The sequence below is a fragment of the Theropithecus gelada genome, chromosome 18, assembly GCF_003255815.1.
Source record: "Theropithecus gelada isolate Dixy chromosome 18, Tgel_1.0, whole genome shotgun sequence".
Classification (NCBI taxonomy): Eukaryota; Metazoa; Chordata; class Mammalia; order Primates; family Cercopithecidae; genus Theropithecus; species Theropithecus gelada.
Window position 1 is genome coordinate 2,095,975 of NC_037686.1, and position 21,864 is coordinate 2,117,838.

The 21,864-nt window shown below is 42.4% G+C and overlaps 1 protein-coding gene across 2 annotated transcripts in view; it reads right to left on the bottom strand.

The window, feature by feature from the left end:
* The window catches only part of PIEZO2 (piezo type mechanosensitive ion channel component 2), a 462,335-nt gene that overhangs the window by 375,701 nt on the left and 64,770 nt on the right, over positions 1–21,864 (bottom strand). For both annotated transcript variants that reach the window (XM_025365354.1, XM_025365353.1), the window contains exon 2: positions 935–1,030. In XM_025365354.1, coding sequence (XP_025221139.1) covers positions 935–1,030 — 96 coding nt within the window. The remainder of the gene's footprint in view (positions 1–934; positions 1,031–21,864) is intronic.

Sequence of the window (21,864 nt, forward strand, 5' to 3'; positions counted from 1 at the left end):
AAATCACAGTCATTATTTGTTGTTCTGTGCACACCATCGTCTTTACTTCTTTTTCTGAAGAGTTCATCACTAACAAGGAAATCACCAGTGACCCTTCCCACACCACTCCGTAGATGGGGTCAAACAACTTCCTTTCCCTTTCATGTAAACATACGGCCACGGCACTCACCTAAGACATTTGGCACAGGCTGTACTTCTCATCATGGTAGTACTTTGAAAAAAAAATTTATTAAATTAACTCAGTGTGGTTTAATTTGAATACTTGTGACAGAACTTCAAGTTGAAAAATTCACAAACCAGAGCTTGTTTCCTAATCAGAGCCTCAGAAATTAGAGTCAGTACTCTATATTCTACGCCTTCAGGTTCTTATAGAGTAACCAGAATGAGAGCCAAACACTTGAGGAACTACACCCTCCAAATCAAATTATTCTCTTTCATTATGTTATTGAGACATATTTAAGAAACCTTAACTAATGTACGAAGTTATGGCTGGGACCAAGCTTCCAACCCCATTCTCCTGTAAGTGGCTCAGAAATGTCAAATACTGCTCTGCCTCTTCCAATTGCCACCACATTCTCCCCACAACCCAAAAGACAAATGCATGTACCAATGCTGTCATGAGATTTGTCTTATTTTATTGACAATACTTTGAGTTAGTGTTAACTAGCCAAAACATTCCAGTGATACTGCCATGCTTACTATGAAGCCCTAATAGGGAATTTATCAGCTGTGTAAGTGACAAACATGCATCACAAACAACTTCTATAGAGCTCTACTTGTGTAGTTGCTAAAATGTTTGACACCCACTCCATGCCATACTAGCCCTGCTGCAGAGATAACATCTGTGCCGTTGGATAAAGACCATCCCAAGGAGCCCAGCAAAATACATTCAGACTGTGTAACTCTGTGTTATAGAAGAACAAAATTCTCTTACCTTGCATTGTCGTTTTTGTTGGTTCTGAGAACAGAGGAATGAGCAAGAGGTAGATAAGGTAGACAAAGGAGAGCCCATTGTATCGGAATGCACATGCTGTGGGAGGGAAGAGAAAAGAGAGTGAGAAGGTCATTAACAAAGGCAGGTTGACAAAACCAGGGGTGCATAACAAAAGACGGTCTCAGATGTCACTGGATCAAACAGTCACGTCCTGAATACATATGTCAATCAAAAAGTAATAAATTAGGTATTTATTCTGTGTTCATCACTGTGTTGAGCATGACGAGAAACAGATAATTAAAATACATCAACACTGGTCTTAAAATCTAACCAAGAAATATGAAGGTAAAAGACAAAACTATTAAAAATAATAATAGCTACAATAATTTAAGGGATACATAGTATAAAAATATGTAAATTGTGACACCATACACATAAAATGGTATTGGGGGTGGACTATAAAAGTTCAGACTTCGGCCGGGCGCGGTGGCTCAAGCCTGTAATCCCAGCACTTTGGGAGGCTGAGACGGGCAGATCACGAGGTCAGGAGATCGAGACCATCCTGGCCAACATGGTGAAACCCTGTCTCTACTAAAAAATACAAAAAACTAGCCAGGTGCAGTGGCAGGCGCCTGTAGTCCCAGCTACTCGGGAGGCTGAGGAAGGAGAATGGCGTGAACCCGGGAGGTGGAGCTTGCAGTGAGCTGAGATCCAGCCAGTGCACTCCAGCCTGGGTGACAGAGCGAGACTCCATCTCAAAAAGCAAAAAGAAAAAGTTCAGACATCTTTTTGTTTGCGACTGAGTTTTGTCCTGTTGTCCAGGCTGGAGCGCAGTGGCATGATCTTGGCTCAGTGCAGCCTCTGCCTCCTGGATTCAGGTGATTCTCCTGACTCAGCCTCTCAAGTAGCTGGGATTACGGGCGCACATCACCATGCCTGGCTAATTTTTGTACTTTCAGTAGAGATGAGGTTTTGTCATGTTGGCCAGGCTGGTCTTGAATTCTTGACCTCAGGTAATCTGCCCGCCTCAGCCTCCCAAAGTGCTGGGATTACAGGTGTGAGCCACCGCACCTGGCCTAGTGCATACTTTTTATATATGATTAAAGTTAAGTTGTTATCAATTTTAAATACCCTGTTATACTCTAAAATGCTTTATGTAAACCTCATGGTCACCACAAAGCAAAAACCTATAGCAGATACAAAAGACAAAAAGTACAAAATCAAAGCATACCACTAGAGAAAATCACCAAATCACAAAGGAAGACAGCAAGAGAGAAAGAAATGAACAAACTGAAGTACAATATAATCAGAAAATAATAAACAAAATGACAGTAGTAAGTCCTTGGCTACCAATAATTACCTTAATACATTGTACACTATTAGGTGATAGTTACACTAAAAGCCCAAACTTCTCTACTAAGCAATATATCTATGTAACAAAATTGCACTTGTACCGCCTAAACATATAAAAATAAAAAAGAACATTTTGTTCCTCCACTAGGCCCTATTAGGCCAATGGAGAAATCTAGCAATAAAAGGCAAATGTAAGCACACTTAATTTTTATTTATTTTTTATTTATTTTTTTGAGATGGAGTCTTGCTCTGTCACCCAGGCTGGAGTGTAGTGGTGTGATCTCAGCTCACTGCAAGCTCCGCCTCCTGGGTTCATGCCATTCTCCTGCCTCAGTCTCCCACATATCTGGGACTACAGGCACCCACCACCATGTCTGGCTAATTTTTTGTATTTTTACTAGAGACGGGGTTTCACTGTGTTAGTCAGGATGGTCTTGATCTCCTGACCTCGTGATCCCCCCGCCTCGGCCTCCCAAAGTGCTGGGATTACAGGCGTGAGCCACCGCGCTGGCTAGAATTTTTTAAAAGACCCAAGTACATGCTACCTGGAAGAAACTCACTTCCCATTTAAAATACACAGAGACTGAAGGTGAAAGGATAGAAAAAGATATTCTATGCAAATGAAAACCAAAAGACACCAGGGATAGCTAGACTTATATCTGATAAAATAGACTTTAAGAACTGTAAAATGAGATAAAGGTCAATATATAGTGACAAAGGGATCAATTGTAATGGTTGTAAATATATATGCACCCAGGATTGGAACATCTACATATATAAAGCAAATATCAATGGATATAAAGAAAGAGATAAACTATAATGTAATAATAGCAGGGGATTTCAATATCCATTTTTAGAAATGGACAGACCATCCAATCAGAAAATTAATAAGAAAACATCAGACTTAAACTATATTTTAGACCAAATGAACCTAACAGACATATACAGAACAGTCTATCCAACAGTAGCAGGATATACATTCTATTTTTTCTTTTTTTTCTTTTTTTCTTTTTTTTTTTTTTTGAGATGGAGTCTCGCTCTGTCGCCCAGGCTGGAGTGCAGTGGTGCAATCTCAGCTCACTGCAAGCTCCGCTTCCCGGGTTCACGCCATTCTCCTGCCTCAGCCTCCGAGTAGCTGGGACTACAGGCGCCCGCCACCACGCCTGGCTATTTTTTTGTATTTTTAGTGGAGACGGGGTTTCACCATGTTAGCCAGGACGGTCTCGATCTCCTGACCTCGTGATCTGCCCGCCTCAGCCTCCCAAGGTGCTGAGATTACAGGCGTGAGCCACTACACCCGGCAGAATACACATTCTTCTTAAGCACAGGTGGAGGGTTCTCAGAATAGAGCATATGTTAGGTCACAAAAGAAGTCTCAACAATTTTAAGAAGACTGAAATCATATCAAGTGTCTTTTCTAATCACAATGATATGAAACTAGAAATCAAAAACAGGAGGAATTTCAGAAAATTTGCAAATACATGGAAATTAAACAACATGCTCCTAAACAGTCAATGAGTCAAAGAAGAAAGTAAGAAAGTAAAAGGGAAATTAGAAAATACCTTGGGATTAGCAAAATTGGACACACAACATACCAAAATTTATGGAATCCAGCAAAAGCAGTTCTAAGAGAGAAGCTTATAGCAATAAATGCTTACATGAAAAAGAAGAAAGATCTCAAACAACCTACCATTACACCTCAAGGAACTAGAAAAAGAAACGCTAACCAAGCCCAAAGTTGGTAGAAGGAAAGAGATAATAAAGATCAAAGCAGAAACAAATAAAATAGACACTAGAAAACCAATAGAAAAGGTCAATAAAACTATGAGTTGGTTTTTTGAAAAGAAATAAAATCCAGAAACCTTAGACTCAGAAGAAAAGAAAGATCCAAAAAAATAAGATCAGAAATGAAAGAGGAGACATTACCACTGATATCACATGAATATAAAGGATTAGAAGAGATTCTGTGAGCAATTATACATCAATAAACTGGATAACCTAGAAAAAATGAATAAATTCCTAGCAATATACTACCTACCATGATGGAATCATGAAGAAATAAAAAATCTGAGCAGACTAGTAAAAAGTAAGGAGATTAGAATCGGTGATTAAAAAAAAAATCTCCCCTCAGAAATAAATGAAGAAATAAATAAAAGCCCAGGGCCTGATGAATTCTACTGAACATTTAAGGAGAAATAATACCAATTCTTCTCAAATTCTTCCAACAAAATTAGAGAAGAGGGAATACTTGCAAAGTCATCCTATGTGGTCATCATTACCCTGATACTAAAACCAGACAAGGATAATACAAGCAAAGAAAATTACAGGCCAGTGTCCTTGATGAACATAGATGCACGAGTCCTCAACAAAATGCACGCAAACCCAACTCAGCAAGAAAAGGGCTCCTCCATCATGATCAAGTGGGCTTTATCCCAGGGATGCAAGAATGGTTCAACATACCTATAGCTATCAATGTGATACACCTCATTAACAGAATGAAGAACAAAAACCATGTATTTTCTCAAAAATGCAGGAAAACTATCCAGCAAAATTCAACACCCTTCATGGTAAAAATTCTCAACAAATTACGTATGGAAGAAATGGACTTCAGTACAATAGAGGCCATATGTAACACACACACAGCTAATATCACACTCAACAGTGACAATTTAAAGCTTTTCTTCTAATACCAGAAATAAGACAAGGATGCCTACTCTTGACACTTCTATTCAATGTGGTATGGGAAGTCCTAGACAGAGAAATTAGGCAAGAAAAAGAAATCAATACATCAAAATTGGAAAGGAAGAAGAAGCAAAGCAAATTTGTCTGTTTGCGGATGACCTGATCTTATATAAAGAAAACCCTAAAGACTCAACCAAAAAATTGTTAGAACTAATTAATTCAGTAAAGTTTCAAAATACAAAATCAACACAAGAAAATCAGTAGTATTCGCTATACGCTAACAACGAAGAAAATGAAAAAGAAATTTTAAAAATCCCATTCACAGTAGCTACAAATACTACTTAGAAATAAATCTAACCAAAGAGGTGAAAGACCTATAAATGGAAGAATATAAAACACTGATAACAGAAATTGAGGCAGACACAGTCATGGACCTCTTAACATCAGCAATATGTTCTGAGAAATGCATTGTTAGGTAATTTTGTCCTTGTGGGAACTATGTGCTTACATAAACAGAGATGGTACACCCTACTGCACACCTAGACAATATAGTGTTGCCTACTGCTCCTAGGCCAAAAACGTATGCAGCATATGTTACTGTGCTGAATACTACAGGCAACTGTAATACAATGGCGAGGATTTATGTATTTAAACATATCTAAATATAGGAAAAGTACAGTAAAAATATGGCATTATAATCTTATGGGACCAGCCCCACAGACCGTCAGCATTCCTGCTTGGTGGCGATCAAAGGGCATGGAGATCAAGCCCTGAACAGAGATGTTAGTTGAAATAATAAGAAAAAATGAACTCTCTGAAGGGAAGAGCACTAAAGAGAGGCACAAAGGAGGCAGGTGTTTGTCTTAGCTCTGCCTACAGGTGGGATGAGAGGGGGCAAGGAAACTGGCAGGCAGGAAAGAAAAAAGCAGCAGAAAAATGTGAGACGGATATGAGGAAAACCAGGACAGCCCAGCTTCACAAAGGGAAAGGTTTTCACGAAAGAAGTCCACTGCAACGGGGAGACTAGATTGTCGTGACTGCCGGTGAGGATGCCCTTGCAGCCCCTCGCAGAAGGGCTTCAGCCCAGAAGGAAGGAAGGAAGTCAACCTCTGGAAGTGCAGTGAACATGCGGCCACAACCAGGAAGCTGGAAGCAAGAAGGGGAGGCCTGGGAGACTGAGCAGAGGACGCCAAGGAACAGACCGGGCCCAAGTGCTCCTGGTCACCGAAGTGCTGAGCATCTGGGCCTTGGGCACAGTCCAGGCTGGGGGGACACATCAGGATGCGAGTGGCGGGTACCCAGACAGGAAGACCAGATCAAGAAGCACTAATCCCAGAATGCAGACAACAGGAGTATAGCACACTCCAGCCAAGGGTCTGAGTTAGGACCCATGGTGCCTGCTTCCATGGCTGATTCTAGAAGTCAGCAAGGAAAGAAGCAAAATGCGATAATTTTATTGCAATAAAAATGCAATAAAGCAAAATGCATGGGAGAAAAGAACAGGAATCGACAAGAAGTTCTTTTTATCCCAAAGGAGTCACACATATATTTGTTGCTTTCTGTACCACTCCCCCCATCCCAACCTCCTTTCTTAAAGGTTCAAAGCAGAAAGAAATGTTCACACCACAGATTAGAGTGACAGGCAAATACCTAAAACAGGTGATCTACAAGAAGAAGAACAAAAGCTCGGATTCTCTTTCCAGCTGCTTTTTCCCTTCTGCTTATTTCTCATCCAGAGGTGAAGTCTTTTATAGAACATTGTAGAGACATTTGGTCATTCATCTGCCAACAAACATGTAGTCAGCACACACTGTGTGCTGGGCGTTGTCCTAGGTGTTTGAGCTACATCAGAGAGCAAAACGGAAACGAGAGATCGCACCCTGCCTTTGGGAGCTGACGTTCTGGTGGGGAGACAGTGGTGAACAATGGGCAAAATCAAAGGCAAAGCATGTGGTGTGTTGGAAAGGAAGTGCTATGTCCACAAGAAGTCCAGGCAGAGAAGGGAAAGACACAGCCTAGGGGAGGGGAGGCGTGAAGGGGAAAGTGAGGTTGAAGCCCAGAGGTGAGGCAGGTGATGAGCTGATTGAGTGATTCCTGTCAATTCCCTTTGGGAGAAGCACTCGGGCAAAACGGAAGCAAGCCAGACCCCTCTAACCTGCTGAAGACAGCCCCAAAGAGCCCAGTGTGCAAGCAGAAGCTTCCAGGAGGCCGGATCATGCCGGGCCTTGAAGGGCTCCGAGGACTCTGGTTTTCCCTCTGAGTGGCCATGGAAGTGATCATTCTCCCCCTGGGTTTGGGGCTGCCTGGCTCCTGCTCTGCTGGCAGCTCCAATTGCCCACCTGTGCCCATCCTGCGCTCCATGCTACTGCAAAACTACATCGCCTGCATCTGCCCTATCCTTTCGGAATCAGGCATCTTCCTGTACAGCTCACGTGCTTCCCCTCCTGGAAGCTGTCCAGGAGCATACCCTCCTCCAAATGAGATTTCTTTTTTTTTTTTTTTTTTTTTGAGACAGAGTCTCACTCTGTCACCCAGGCTGGAGTGCAGTGGCCGGATCTCAGCTCACTGCAAGCTCCGCCTCCCGGGTTCCCGCCATTCTCCTGCCTCAGCCTCCCCAGTAGCTGGGACTACAGGCATCCGCCACCTCGCCCGGCTAATTTTTTGTAATTTTTTTAGTAGAGACGGGGTTTCACCGTGTTAGCCAGGATGGTCTCGATCTCCTGACCTCGTGATCCGCCTGTCTGGGCCTCCCAAAGTGCTGGGATTAAAGGCTTGAGCCACCGCACCCGGCCAAATGAGATTTCTTACTCCCTGGGGCCCCCTCAAGGGTACGTCTCATCCAGCACCCCTTGCACGTACTTCTATGTCAGCGGGGTCCTTCTGGGTAGGGCAGAACCTTTGTCATCTCTGTCCTCTCCATACCCACTACTGTATCTGCTCCAGACTAGAGGATCATGCTTACAAAACGAATGAATGCATACAAACAAAATGAAAACAACGTGAGGACATCTAAAAGAAACCACAGGGTATCAGGGTATGCAGAATTTCTGGTGGCAATGAAAACATCCCAACTGACAGGGCCCCCAATAAAAACGTAATAAATGAGAACATTTCTCTTTTTTTTTTTTAGCCTAGGTGAGATTTTTTAATGTTAATCCATGTTGGACAATAAAATTACCTAATTCTGCCAATTTCTGGGTCGAGAGAAAAATAAAAGTCACTCGTATGATTGTACCATCTTAAAGAGCATGCACAGTGCATGTAACTATTCACTCATGTAAGAGCTCATACTAATGTGCTTACTGTGTGTCAAGCCCGGATCTAGGCCTTTCATGTCAATTAACTCTTGTAGTTATTATCCTCATTTTACAAAGTCTGTTATTTCTTTCTACATGTGAAGAAGCAGGCCCAGTGGGTACAGCTGTGTTGCCGGGCTGAGGTTTGTGCCCCTGCAGCTGGGATCCTGAGTCTGCTGTCATCAAGAAGCGCATGACCTCACCACCATACCACATCCTTATTCTGTGTATCTTTCTCCCCAGTTAAATGTCAAGGGCTCAGTAAGGCTGAGGCTGGGCTAGGATTACAGGTGTGAGCCACCACGCCCAGGCAACAACTGCTGCTTTATCAAGTGTGATGTTGCCTCAGACCCCTTCGCGCACCCTCCGCACTTAGCACAGGGCCCTCTGTGAACATGATGGCAAATGCTCTGAATGTATGTTGTTGTTTCAAACTTTTATAACTTTGCTATGTAAGTCTTTATATTATTTGCAATCAAATGTGTATATTAAGGAAGATTTCCTATGAATTAACTTTGGAGGTGGGAGAACAGAGCCTGGTCTTGGTTTCCCACATCACAACCTTTTAGTTACAATTATTTATAGCAAAGTCCAACAAGCTATGGTGAGGACAAGGGTGGCCCAGGTTCAGGGGCGGCCTCTAAAACCACCCCCAGTGGTCCCCATCTCCTCGTGTTCACATCCATTTGAGCAATCGCCTCTTCCTGAGTGTGGGCTGTACCTAGAGATTCACTTCTAATGAACAGACTACAGTAAAAGTATTGGGGTACCACTTCCACGGCTAAGCTACAAAAGGGCTAAGGCTTGTCTTGAGCATCCCCTCTCCCTTGCTCACCCTGAGGGAAGTCAGCTGCCGTGACATGTGTCCTTCGGAGAGGCCCGTGTGGCAAAGGACTGAGGTTTCCACCCAAAAGCCACTCGAGTCAGCTTGGAGGCAGGTCTTCCTCTGACAACATGCTCACTCGAGTGCCCCTGGATTGCAGCCGCAAGAGACTCTGTGCCAGAGGATGCAGCCAAGCCACATCTGGAGTCCTGACTCCTAAGAACTCTGAGACGGTGTGTGTTGTGTTAAGCTGCTAAATGTATGCAGCAATTTGTATGCAGCAATAGATAACTAGTGAGTGCACAAACTAAAAAATAAATTAGGGCCGGGCGCGGTGGCTCACGCCTGTAATCCCAGCACTTTGGGAGGCCGAAGTGGGCAGATCACGAGGTCAGGAGATCGAGACCATACTGGCTAACACAGTGAAACCCCGTCTCTACTAAAAATACAAACAATTAGTCGGGCGAGATGGCGGGCGCCTGTAGTCCCAGCTACTCGGGAGACTGAGGCAGGAGAATGGCGTGAACCCAGGAGGCGGAGCTTGCAGTGAGCCAAGACTGCGCCACTGCACTCCAGCCTGGGCGACAGAGCAAGACTCTGTCTCAAAATAAATAAATAAATAAATAAATAAAATAAAAAATAAACCACCTCCAAAAATCCAGCTTCACTTACTTGTCATTTGAAATCATCCCATTCGACCAATGAGAGTCACAATTTTACTTGATGTATGTGAAGATGCTACCCAAAAGTTATCCAAAACTACAAGGGCTTTAAATGCTATTATTTAAGTGAGTTGTCTCCATCAAGGGCAAAATATGCCTTTGAACTTGGCAATATGGCACATTCAAGCTAGAAAAGCCTTAGAAGGCAAATAACAACTGCTTCTTTTTTTTTTTTTTGAGACAGAGTCTGGCTCTGTCGCCCAGGCTGGAGTGCAGTGGCGCAATCGCGGCTCACTGCAACCTCCGCCTTCTGGGTTCACACCAGTCGCCTGCCTCAGCCTCCCGAGTAGCTGGGACTACAGGCGCCACCACCACGCTCGGCTAATTTGTTGTATTTTCAGTAGAGATGGGGTTTCACTGTGTTAGCCAGGATGGTCTCGATCTCCTGACCCCGTGATCCACCCGCCTTGGCCTCCCAAAGTGCTAGGATTACAGGCGTGAGCCACCGTGCCCAGCCAATAACTGCTTCTTTATCAAGTGTGATATTGCCTTTGTTCAAGATTTGGAGACATTTAAAGCACATTCATTCCTTTTCATAACGAGCGATCATACTCTTGCTGCACAATGTCCCTGACACTCCACCTTTCTTAGTGGATTCTCAGGGAGCTGCACCTCCATCCTCTGGCAGCAACAATGTTACTGTGGACAGAACAACAAAAATGCAGGTCAATGTGTTTAAAGGAAAAAGATTATTTGCGTTAGCTGAGGTGCTTTAGCACTGCAGCTTCCACTATTTCTACCTGGTTTTAACCATCCAAAATTATACAACAGCTGACAGTAATTCCCCAAACAAAAGACCTTGACAGGCCTGAAGAACTCACAATTAAAAACTGAGATCACAAGTTATCAAGTAAAGTAAACATTAATATTGCCTTATGAATCGCAAACACTTGGACTTGCCTCGTTCACGAGTTTTCTTTTCTAAAGATGAAACATGGTGTGCAATTTGGAAAAAACTCTAGAAGTCAGAAAAATGATCGATTTGACTTTGACAATTTACAATGTGTCAACACAGAAAGAGGGTGGCCATGTAACATTTGTAAAAATACTTGCGTTGCAATAGATATAGAATAATTTTCCTGTTACTGCACTATGATCACAGAGAGGTTCACGCACACTTTACCATTCTATAGTAGCTCAAGGCAGTAATTTTAGATTATGCTATTAAAGGTAAGTGCCCTCAGAGCTGAATTTTTGGCAAGATGTGCCCTCCCAGCTCCTTATCCCTTTAGCAAGGCCAAACAAGGTCTCACTATTAATGGTCTAGGCAACAGTGCCTTAAATGTTTAGAACCTCCATTTCTACTAAGTATGTTTTAAATGCTCTTTATTGCCTCAAGGAGCTTTGTTTATTTTAACAGTTGCCACAGCAGTAGATAGGTAAACATTACTCCCAATAAGCAACTTTAAAAGCAACTGACAAAATAGTTCTGTCGATCCAGTAATTCTAGAAATTGTTTGTATCTTTAATAATTTTCTTTCTGTACTCTGAAGCAACTGAGTGCTTTTCAAAGGGCATTCTTTCAAAATTATGGTTATTTTATAAATTAGAAAAAAAGAGAAATAACTGCAAACTATTTACAATAGAGCAGGAAAAAAATTAAACAACCACAGATTTTTTCCTGAGGAAGCAAACCTATCAAAGAAATGAGAGAAAGGAAAAAGGCTGTTACGTCACCTGATTCATTGTCTATCAGTGTAGAATTCTTTCCCCCATTTAATCTACTCTGTGTTTTGCATCCGGTTGAAACTGTAAATGTCTCAAACAGTGATACTTTAGAGCAGCAGACAGTCGAGACAAGAACATTCTCTTCCTCTCCCTCTAGTCTCACCTCTGTGCCCACTGGCGGTCTTGCCCCAGGTGCTTCCTACAGAAAGTTACAAAAATTGTTTCTTCATAAGGACAATGCCAGTCTCTCTCACTACCATTTAGAAAGGCAAGACATATGCTTACATACATATTCTTATCACGTAACACCTGCGTCAGATTCCTTACACACACCAAAACGTGCTCACATATGTGTGACAGGAAAGGCTAACAGAGATATATTTCTTTCTTTCTTTCTTTTTTTTTTTTTTTTTTTGAGACGGAGTCTCGCTCTGTCGCCCAGGCTGGAGTGCAGTGGTGTGATCTCGGCTCACTGCAAGCTCCACCTCCTGGGTTCACGCCATTCTCCTGCCTCAGCCTCGGGAGTAGCTGGGAATACAGGCGCCGCCACCACGCCCGGCTAGTACGCCCGGCTAGTTTTTTGTATTTTTAGTAGAGACAGGGTTTCACCGTGTTAGCCAGGATGGTCTCGATCTCCTGACCTCGTGATCCGCCCGCCTCGGCCTCCCAAAGTGCTGGGATTACAGGCGTGAGCCACTGTGCCTGGTGGAGAGATATATTTCAAATAAGAAAATATGCTCTCCCATTTAGATATGTTTTATTTAACATTACATTTTTAGCCTGAAATGTGTGAAGGCTGACATTGCTGCAGTGTGTCAGCACAATGCTGAACTCATCAGTCAAGTATTCCTCACGCTTCAAGAAAGAGAAACACAGAAACATTGTATTCTACATTAGTTTCATTAAATAAATTATTTAAAAGAATGTGATTTTAGGGTAAAGCCTGAAGGAAAACAAGACTTTTACAGAGTAATAGATTATAAGGACTTGTATTAGAAAATCATAACTACTACTCAATTTCCTAAAACTTTGAAGCCAGTCTAAGGAAAAAAATCTGGCAAAACCATTTTATTTATAAAGGAAAAAAAGACTCTGGTCTGAATTTTCTGCTTTTTCCAAACAACTGGAGATACTATTTGTAAACTATGAGTTAGAACAGATGATTACTAAGATTTTAGTTTTTTTTTTTTTTTTGCCATTAGTTTAAAAATGTGTTGCTTTTAATTTAGTATACAAAGGTAGGATTCTGTTATCTATGTTAACATATACACATATCAGATCAAATATTAGCAACAGTATTAAGCAGTATATATAATTTCATATATTAGTAATAGTACATATATAATTTCATATCAAATATTAGTAACAGTATTAAACAGTATGTCATCAAATGTTAGTAACAATATTGGCCGGGCGCGGTGGCTCAAGCCTGTAATCCCAGCACTTTGGGAGGCCGAGGCGGGTGGATCACGAGGTCAGGAGATCGAGACCATCCTGGCTAACATGGTGAAACCCCGTCTTTACTAAAAATACAAAAAACTAGCCGGGCGAGGTGGCGGCGCCTGTGGTCCCAGCTACTCGGAGGCTGAGGCAGGAGAATGGCGTGGACCCGGGAGGCGGAGCTTGCAGTGAGCCGAGATCGCGCCACTGCACTCCAGCCTGGGTGACACAGCGCGAGACTCCGTCTCAAAAAAAAAAAAAAAACCATTAAAAGTTTCACTCAGTTTTCTAAACTCATCCTGATCGAACAGTTTGCATAATTTTAAAGAAGGAATAGCAGTGCTTCTTCCTCCTTTGAAGTATCTTTTAATATGTTCTTCATCATCTTACAAGTGCACCCATACGAAGTTGTACTTAAAACCCAAATCCTTTTGTTCAAGTTTGACCATGTTTATCTTCCATAATGGTCTCTGATCTGAGGGAACAGCACCACACATTGCCTCTCATAATTGCAAATGAGGAAATAAAGCTTTTATGCTCATACATAATTTCTTAAACTATCAGACAAATTATACTTGAAATTAGACCTATTTCATTATGAATATAAAGAGTGCTGCATTAAAATCCACAGTTCCTACGCCTACCAAAATAAAACTTGCTCTCTTACCATTATGATGAGTAAGAATAATTAGGGGGCCAAGTGGGTGCTAAGAAAAGGTCAAATATTAAAATTGTTTATTAGCCCGCTCATCTTAGTGGCTTTGTCATCTACAGAAGTGAAGAGTTAGCATTTGTAGACTGGAGGACTCGGGAGGTTGCTTTGGTTTGTGTCATGGTATTTGCTGATTTAGAAATCACTCATCAGGCCAGGTGTGGTGGCTCATGCCCGCAATCCCAGCGCTTTGGGAGGCAGAGGCAGGAGGATTGCTTGAGACCAGGAATTTGAGACCAACCTGGGCAACATAGTGAGACCCTCATCTCCACAAAAAAAAAAAAAAAAGCAGAAAAGAAAAAAAATAGCCGGGCATGGTGGCGCATGCCTGTAGTCCCAGCTACTCTACGTGGGAGACTGAGGTGGGAGGATTCCTTGAGCCCAGCAGTTCGAGGCTGCGGTGAGCTGTGATCACACCACGGCACTCCAGCCTGTCTCAGGAGTTTTCTCTTTATAGATTCACAGAGATTTCAAGTTTGGGAAGTTGTTCCTCCATTTTCATTAATATCAGTACTTTTAAACTTTGAACCACTGACCTTGGTAGTTTTAAATGTCAAAAACAGGTAGATATTAACACGTTCAGTTCAACATAAAATAAAGTGGGAATGGCTTACTAGACTGTGTTACAAAGTAGAGCATAAGTGTCATTTTTCATTTTCAAAAACAAGAGAAATCCGTTTCAATCTTATTCAGTCCCCTGACATTCAAGCGCCAAATGCTCATCCCTAAGCAACTGGAAATAGCAATGGAAAAAGGGGTGACAGCCAAGGCCAGAATACACATGCATACACGCAAAAACACATACACACACATACACACACACCAACACATACACCACACACACACACACATACACACACCCCCACACACACCAACACATACACCACACACACATACGTACATACACACTTGTATGGGCTTTATGTAAGCGGCAGTGGCTTTTTATAACAGGATTAATTTACTGCCTGCCAGTTTCCTTCTTTCAAGAACTTAGTAAAAATAGAATTTTTTGTAGACTTTTACTGAGGACTTTAGAATATTCTATATTATTCTTGGCAGCATCCCCCTTGGACTGAGGTATGCATTAACATGAAAAGAAATCAATTCAACTCCATCTCCAGCACACAATGCTACCCAACATTACATCTTAACAACTAATACGGCCGTAAATTGATTAAAATTACGGTTTTATCTTGATAAATTTACTTTGACATTGTCTGCTTCTTCCTGGGAACATCCTCTTCCCTGACATATATGGAACTATCGCTATTGCTTTCAAATATTTCCGTTGCTAGAGAAGTAGACACACCTTTTATGGCGTGAATTCAGCCTTGGACTATGTCAGGGGATTATGCTTATGATACCACACTAATGAGACACATGCGGCCTCTGACCACAGTGTGAAAGCCTCACTCCCAGAGCAACATCCAAATAGCAATGAATTGGATGGACGCCTCAAAACGAACCTCTTTTGCCAGATCTCTTCAGTCTCTACCTACTCAGCGTCTTTGGCCTTGCATTTCGTGGAATCACAGAGTCTGTGTTACTGAGAATGGAGAGGGGTGAAAAAGAATCCTTGCAGGGACCAGTCTAAAGAGATGTTCCCCAGGCTGCCTCAGCCTTCTGCTCTATTACCCTTCTTTTCAGTCTACACCACACCTTCATACCTTAGAAAACCACACCCTCATACCTTAGAAAGTTACGGTAGTTAAAAAATTGCTGGAGGCATTCTTTATTCAGAAAATTAGAGTAAGTATTCCAATAACATTTTTGAGCTCACTATAGGTGCTTCCATCAGCTCATGATCTTGAGATTGTTTGATTTTGCAATCACTAGATTAAAAAAAATCTCAGATCTCCTAAACCCAGGCATAGATGTTGTTTGACTTTCCCTGGCCCATCGTTCTGCCATATATTTACCAAATGATGCATCGTATTTCTCAACTCTCCCTGCTTTCTCCTAAAGAGAGGCTGCTTTGGTATCAGCGTCTACCTCCAAAAAGTAAGTACGACTCAGGAGCCCCTGTGAGTTAAGATGGATGGTTTATGTCAAAATTCCACAGAGGCTAAGTTAACCTCCACAAATATCTTTGCCAGGTCACTTGGCAAACTTTTACTGGGGAACAGGTAGGTTGCAGAACCCGCCACTCTTGGCCTATCACTTGAAAAAGTCAAGCATCAATGTACTCTTTTAAATGCACCTCCAATTCCAGCCAAACTCCCCTATTAGCGATTCCTCAAATATGTTTATCAGCAGGCCCTAGGCCACTTTGGAACAGGGGTTGTTTCCTGTTCATGACTGATTACTCGAGTCTCTACTCCATTTCTGCACACAGTAAGCATTCAGTAAATATTTACTGAAAGAATAAATTAACTCCTGCCTCTTTCTTTGCCAACCTGGAATGCCCTCTGCCCAACAGTAAACCACAAATTCATAAGCATCCTTCAAATTAGCTCAAATGTTTGTCTCCTCCCTCAGAATGCCCTCATAACCTCAAAGAAAAGTAACATTTTCTGAATAAAAAAGCATGTCTAGCAACAAAGGAATCATTCAGTATGGATTATCATGCAATGGAATTCTGTGCAACAGTTACAAAGAATGGCTGTTGCAATGTGCATGGACACGGAATGATGTTCACAATACAACAAGTGAAAAAAATAGGTTGTCAAATTGTTTATAGTGGGACCGACCTATTAGGTAGATACTGTCAATATCCACCATTCAGAGGAAGTAAGGCTCAGAAGGACGCATAAATTGTCCAGTGTCAAGGAAAAACTGGGAACTAATCCCAGTCAGGCTGTCTCCAGATCCCCACTCCTAACCACTCCACTCTGCTACCTCTCTCATCTACACAGAAAACACCTATAAAAATAACAGACTATTAACAGTGGTTGCTTCTAAGAAGAACTGAAGGAGGGAAAACTGTGGCTTTTTATCTTTATCATGTTACAGTTTTTCATGATGTCTATGTGTCTATTTTGTATTTAAAAAATCAAATTAAATCTAAGGAAAAAGTTGTCTCTTCCACCTCAGAATACCCAGAGCATTTTGGTGTTCACACTCTTATGACATCATTACATATGGCCTTGTAGAATTTCACTGTCTATACATGCTACTTCCTTGATTAGATTGTAACCTCCTTAAGAGTAGGGCTTTGCCACTGCTGTGTCCTCAAAGAACCTAGCGTAGTGCCTTGCACATAATAAGCCTGTGATGATGGTGCAGAACGAATAAAGGAATAAAGGGGTTATCTTCCTTGGCCCTCAAAAACAGAGGCATCAGGTCAGGCGCGGTGGCTCACGCCTGTAATCCCAGCACTTTGGGAGGCTGAGGCGGACGGATCATGAGGTCAGGAGATCGAGACCATCCTGCCCAACATGGTGAAACCCCGTCTCTACTAAAAATACAAAAATTAGCCGGGTGTGGTGGCAGGTGCCTGTAATCCCAGCTACTCAAGAGTCTGAGGCAGGAGAATCGCTTGAACTCAGGAGGCAGAGGTCATGGTGAGCCGAGATCGTGCCACTGTACTCCAGGCTGGCGACAGAGCAAGACTCTGTCAAAAAAAAAAAAAAAAAAAAAAGGCAGAGATATCAGACAAAAGCGATCACACCTGACCCCAATGGAGTTAATGTCCAAAAGTTTCATCAAACTGGTTATTCTGCAACATACCATCTGGCTAACATAATGACATGGCTACAATAACAATATTAAAAAGGAATTTGATGAAAGTGCTGGAAAAATAATATTTGGGTAATAATTTCCACTTAGGCATCCAGAAAGAGACAAGAAACAAGAAAGTTTCCTGAGTCACAAACCTCTTTCTGTCACAAGAACTTAAGCCCAGGGTGGTTCTCTTGAAAGGCAAAGGTGTGTGAAGCTAAGCTCCAAGCCTTAACCATGTTTTTCTTACAAATACATTCAATGCAAATTCTATTTAACCACAGCAGACTCTTTGAGGCTTTGGTCAGCTTGCAGGGGGTAAGAAAGATATTTATTAACCATAAATACAAAGAAAGTGGAAAAATGCACTTTCCAATGCCCATCATTAGGAAACATGGAACCTCATCGCATGAGTCCCAGTGGGCAGCCAGGAGAAGAGGAAATCAAAATTGTAATCCCAGTCAAGCTGTGTTAAGCAGGTGCATTGATACCCTAAGCTTCAAGGTAACTTCACAAAAATGGAAATAAACCATGTATAATTTTTTTTAAACATTAAAAAAAGCCAGTTCCATCAGAAGTGCTTAACTAACACATGGGGTGCATTGCCATGATTTCACTGACCTCCTGAGCCATCCTGGGGCCACTTCTCAGCCAGAAGGACCAAGTTCCCAGCATGATCTGTGGGCCAGGCTTGGATGCCTAGCTCAGGGGACTCTGTGCAGATGAAGCAAAGAAAAACTGTGAACTGAGACTAACAGTTTCCCATTGGCCATTTGAAAGTAAACACACCCTACTCAAGTGAACCTCTTTTTTTTTTTTTTGAGATGGAGTCTTGCTCTGTCGCCCAGGAGTGCAGTGGTACAATCTCAGCTCATTGCAACCTCCACCTCCTAGGTTTAAGCAATTCTCCTGCCTCAGCCTCCCAAATATCTGGGACTACAGGCACATGCCACCATGCCCGGCTAATTTTTGTATTTTTAGTAGAGACGGGGTTTCACCATATTGGTCAGGCTGGTCTCGAACTCCTGACCTCATGTGATCCGCCCGCCTCAGCCTCCCAAAGTGCTGGGATTACAGGCGTGAGCCACTGCGCCCGGCCTCAACTTCAGTTATTTTTCTTTCTCCTGCAGATAAAAAAAGTTTCAAAACTAAACTTGAACAGTATATGGTAAATTGCATGCTGCAGCTATTTGGTCAATAAGACCTAACATAGAAAATCTAATTAAGACTTTATATAGACAACTTAATTAGGATGGCAAGGGAAAGGAAATATGTATGACAAATACTAATTTTCTTCTACTCGAATATATACCATTTTGAGATTGTTTCATATATTTTTAAAACTTGGTTAGCCCTTCCTTGGAACAAATGAATCCTGAGAAACAAATAATTCTTAATGTTTTTTCTCAGAAAAAGAATTAAAGTATATGTGTGTATGTGTGAGTGTGTATTTCCTCTGCTATCATCTGGAACATGTTAATTTTTGTTGCAGATTGCCCAGAATTACAAACCAGAAACCAAAGTAAAGCAAACTCCAGTCTTCTCGATTTTCTTTAAAAATTGTACCCTGGACCTCAAAATGCCTCTCTCCAGACTGTAATGAGGGACATTTCAAAAGAAAAGACCACGATTTGATTCTATCATATTATATTGAACATATAGGATGCAGGAATGGCAACCACACCTGACTGATGGCATCGGCAGCATCCTGTGAGTCGGAGGTGGCACCACCTGTCACAGAAGGTTGCCCTCATGGATGTGGACGTCACCTCTCGATTCTGCAGTGTTCACTGAGGCCGCTGCTTACGGTTTTGGGTGGCCCATGGGATTCCCACACTAAGCATCCATCACCGTTGTCCACCTTTGCATACCTTGCCTGAAGCTGGTATAAAGACGGACTTCTCTTAGGCAAATGTGAATATGCTGATTTTACAGATGAAGACTATAGGGCCAAATGACTTACATGTTTTAACTTCATTTTATATCCAGCTACTCTAAAAAGCTGTTTTGTGGGGTTTTTTTATGATAAGAGGGAAATATTTATATTCACTTAGAGGCCAGGATCAGAATTTCTCTCAGAAGAGGGACTATATTTGTTTGGATGTTTTCCTTGGTAAATTCTTGGGGTAGAATGAGAGATCCCAAGGAGTCCAGGTAAGGGCAGAAATGCTTTCCTCCAGGCAATGATGCTGGCTGTGGCTTTGGGAAATGGAGGGGAACTAGAAAGAGGAGAAGCCTGCACACAAAGGGGGAGCCACTCAGGTGGTGCCAGCCCTGCAGGGCCCGGTGTGGGCTCTTCCTGTGACACGCAGAACTTCGAAAGTTCCTCATGAAAGGCTTGCTGCAAGAGTCTGAGGGCACTGAGTTTTGTCTTTAATCTGATGTGAGGTAGAATCTTTTAGGACATTTAGTGGGAATCCTCAGGCAGAAGACTTTGAGAATTTGCAGAAATTGTCCTGAGATCTCTGGGCTCTCTGAGGCTGTACAACTAAGGTTCGAGGGACAGGAAAGCCTCAAGTGACAGCCAGCTGTATACTTGTTTGATATCAAAACAACCAGTCTATTTAGTCATTTTTATTAAATAATCAATCAATTCAATTAAGAGAAAGGAGAGGGCCGGGCGCGGGGGCTCATGCCTGTCATCCCAGTGCTCTGGGAGGCCGAGGCAGGCTGACCTCCTGAGGTCAGGAATTCAAGACCAGCCTGGCCAACATGGTGAAACCCCGTGTCTACTAAAAATACAAAAATCAGCCAGGCATGGTGGTGGGTGTCTGTAATCCCAGCTACTCAGGAGGCTGAGGCAGGAGAATCACTTGAACCTGGAGGGTGGAGGTTGCAGTGAGCCGAGATCATGTCATTTTACTCCAGCCTGGGCGAAAGAGTGAAACTCTGTCTCAAAAAAAAAAAAAAAAAAAAAAAAAAAGAGAGAGAGAGAGAGAAAGGAGAGGTAAGAAAGGGACCCTACTTATTTGGTATCCGGTAGAATTAAATGTTCTCTTTATCATCCTTTGTTGAATCAATCAAATTTTGTAGGGCATGTGCCAGGTGTCAGGGACAGTAACCTGCTAGCACTGTTAGGCTACAAGCCCTTCTTTTAGCTGAGTTCCAGTACAGTCCTGTGAAGTAGGAACTGGCATCATTCTTCTTTCAGGAAAGAAAGAAACAGGAGATAAGAGAGATCAAGTGACCCCAGGAGGAGTGGGTTGTGCAGCCCGAATGCAAAGCTCCAGCCCTTGCCATGGAGGCCCCCTTTCCTCACCTGCCACGGGCTTCCTCCTCTCTCATCCCTCCCGCATGAATACATGGAGTTGGTTTGACTGTGGATCCCCACGTGATTTGATTTTATTTACCCTTAGCAACTTTGATCCTGCTTTTATTTGCTATTTTCTTTACCAAGAACTCCATTTCAATAATTTCAGATGATGAAAACTCTACCAGACATCATTCCACCAGCACATTAGAGCTTCTCAGCTGTGAATTTCCGGAGATGAGGCCTGAGACATGATAGAAGGAAACACTGGTCCCAGGATCAGCTTTCTAGTACACAAGTGTGGCCAGGCCCCTCCTTTGCCTCAACAAGTTGTTAGAGACTAATGGTAATGACAATTGTCGCAGTAAACCTATTCTGTCACATATTAGCTGTCCTCGCATCAGACACTTCACATCATTGGTTCTTTGGTTCATCTGCTTCACCTCCTTCACCTGGAAGGTGGCTGCCATGGAGCAGACATGTGAAAAACAGCTGCTAAGTAAATGAGTGAATAATGGAATGAATTAACGAATTAACACATGAATATATTTGTTTCATTGTCACAAAGTTCCACAAGGTATTGTCATTTTTATTTTCAAGATGAACACAATAGGACTCAGAGAGGATACATATTTTTTTTTGCCCCTAGTATTGTCAATAGCTAGATCTCCTAGATCACAGTCCCAAGAGTCAAAACTGGACCAGCCTGACTCAATTTCAGACTCCTCCTGGTTCCTCACAGTGACTCTCCCCGACCCCAGCTACCCAGCCCCAGCATTCCAGACCCTTTAAACTCCGGACACCCCATCTCTCACGCATCAGGCCTCATCACAACACAGACTCCAGTCACCTGCCTGCGCTTCCTAAGACACTCCAACATCTTTCCTTCCTCCTTTCCTTTTAACGTGCTGTCCACTTTCCTGGAATAGTCCTCCTCTTCCTTCCCCCGTAATGTATCAGGCAACACGCAGCTCCAAGCCCATTTGCTGACCAAGCTTCTCCACCCAGCCCTTGCCACATCCAACCCCTATTTAGGGGGCTCTTAGTACACACAGGTTTTAGTGTTTGATGTTTGGATTGTTCATTGGCAATAAACTAAAAGCCAGTACTCCTACCTTGATCAATTATGAAATGAATCTCCTACACTTCCTTCCTCCTGAGTCCCCTTCTCTCTTCTCTATTAAGGCTGCAATTTCCTAGACATTAACTGGAATCTAAATATGGAACAGCAGATATCACATGAAAATATAGAAAAAATAAATTTTAAAAAAACTTAAATTGTAATGCTTACTGGCACTCAAAAAGTGCTACTTTGGGAAGAAAG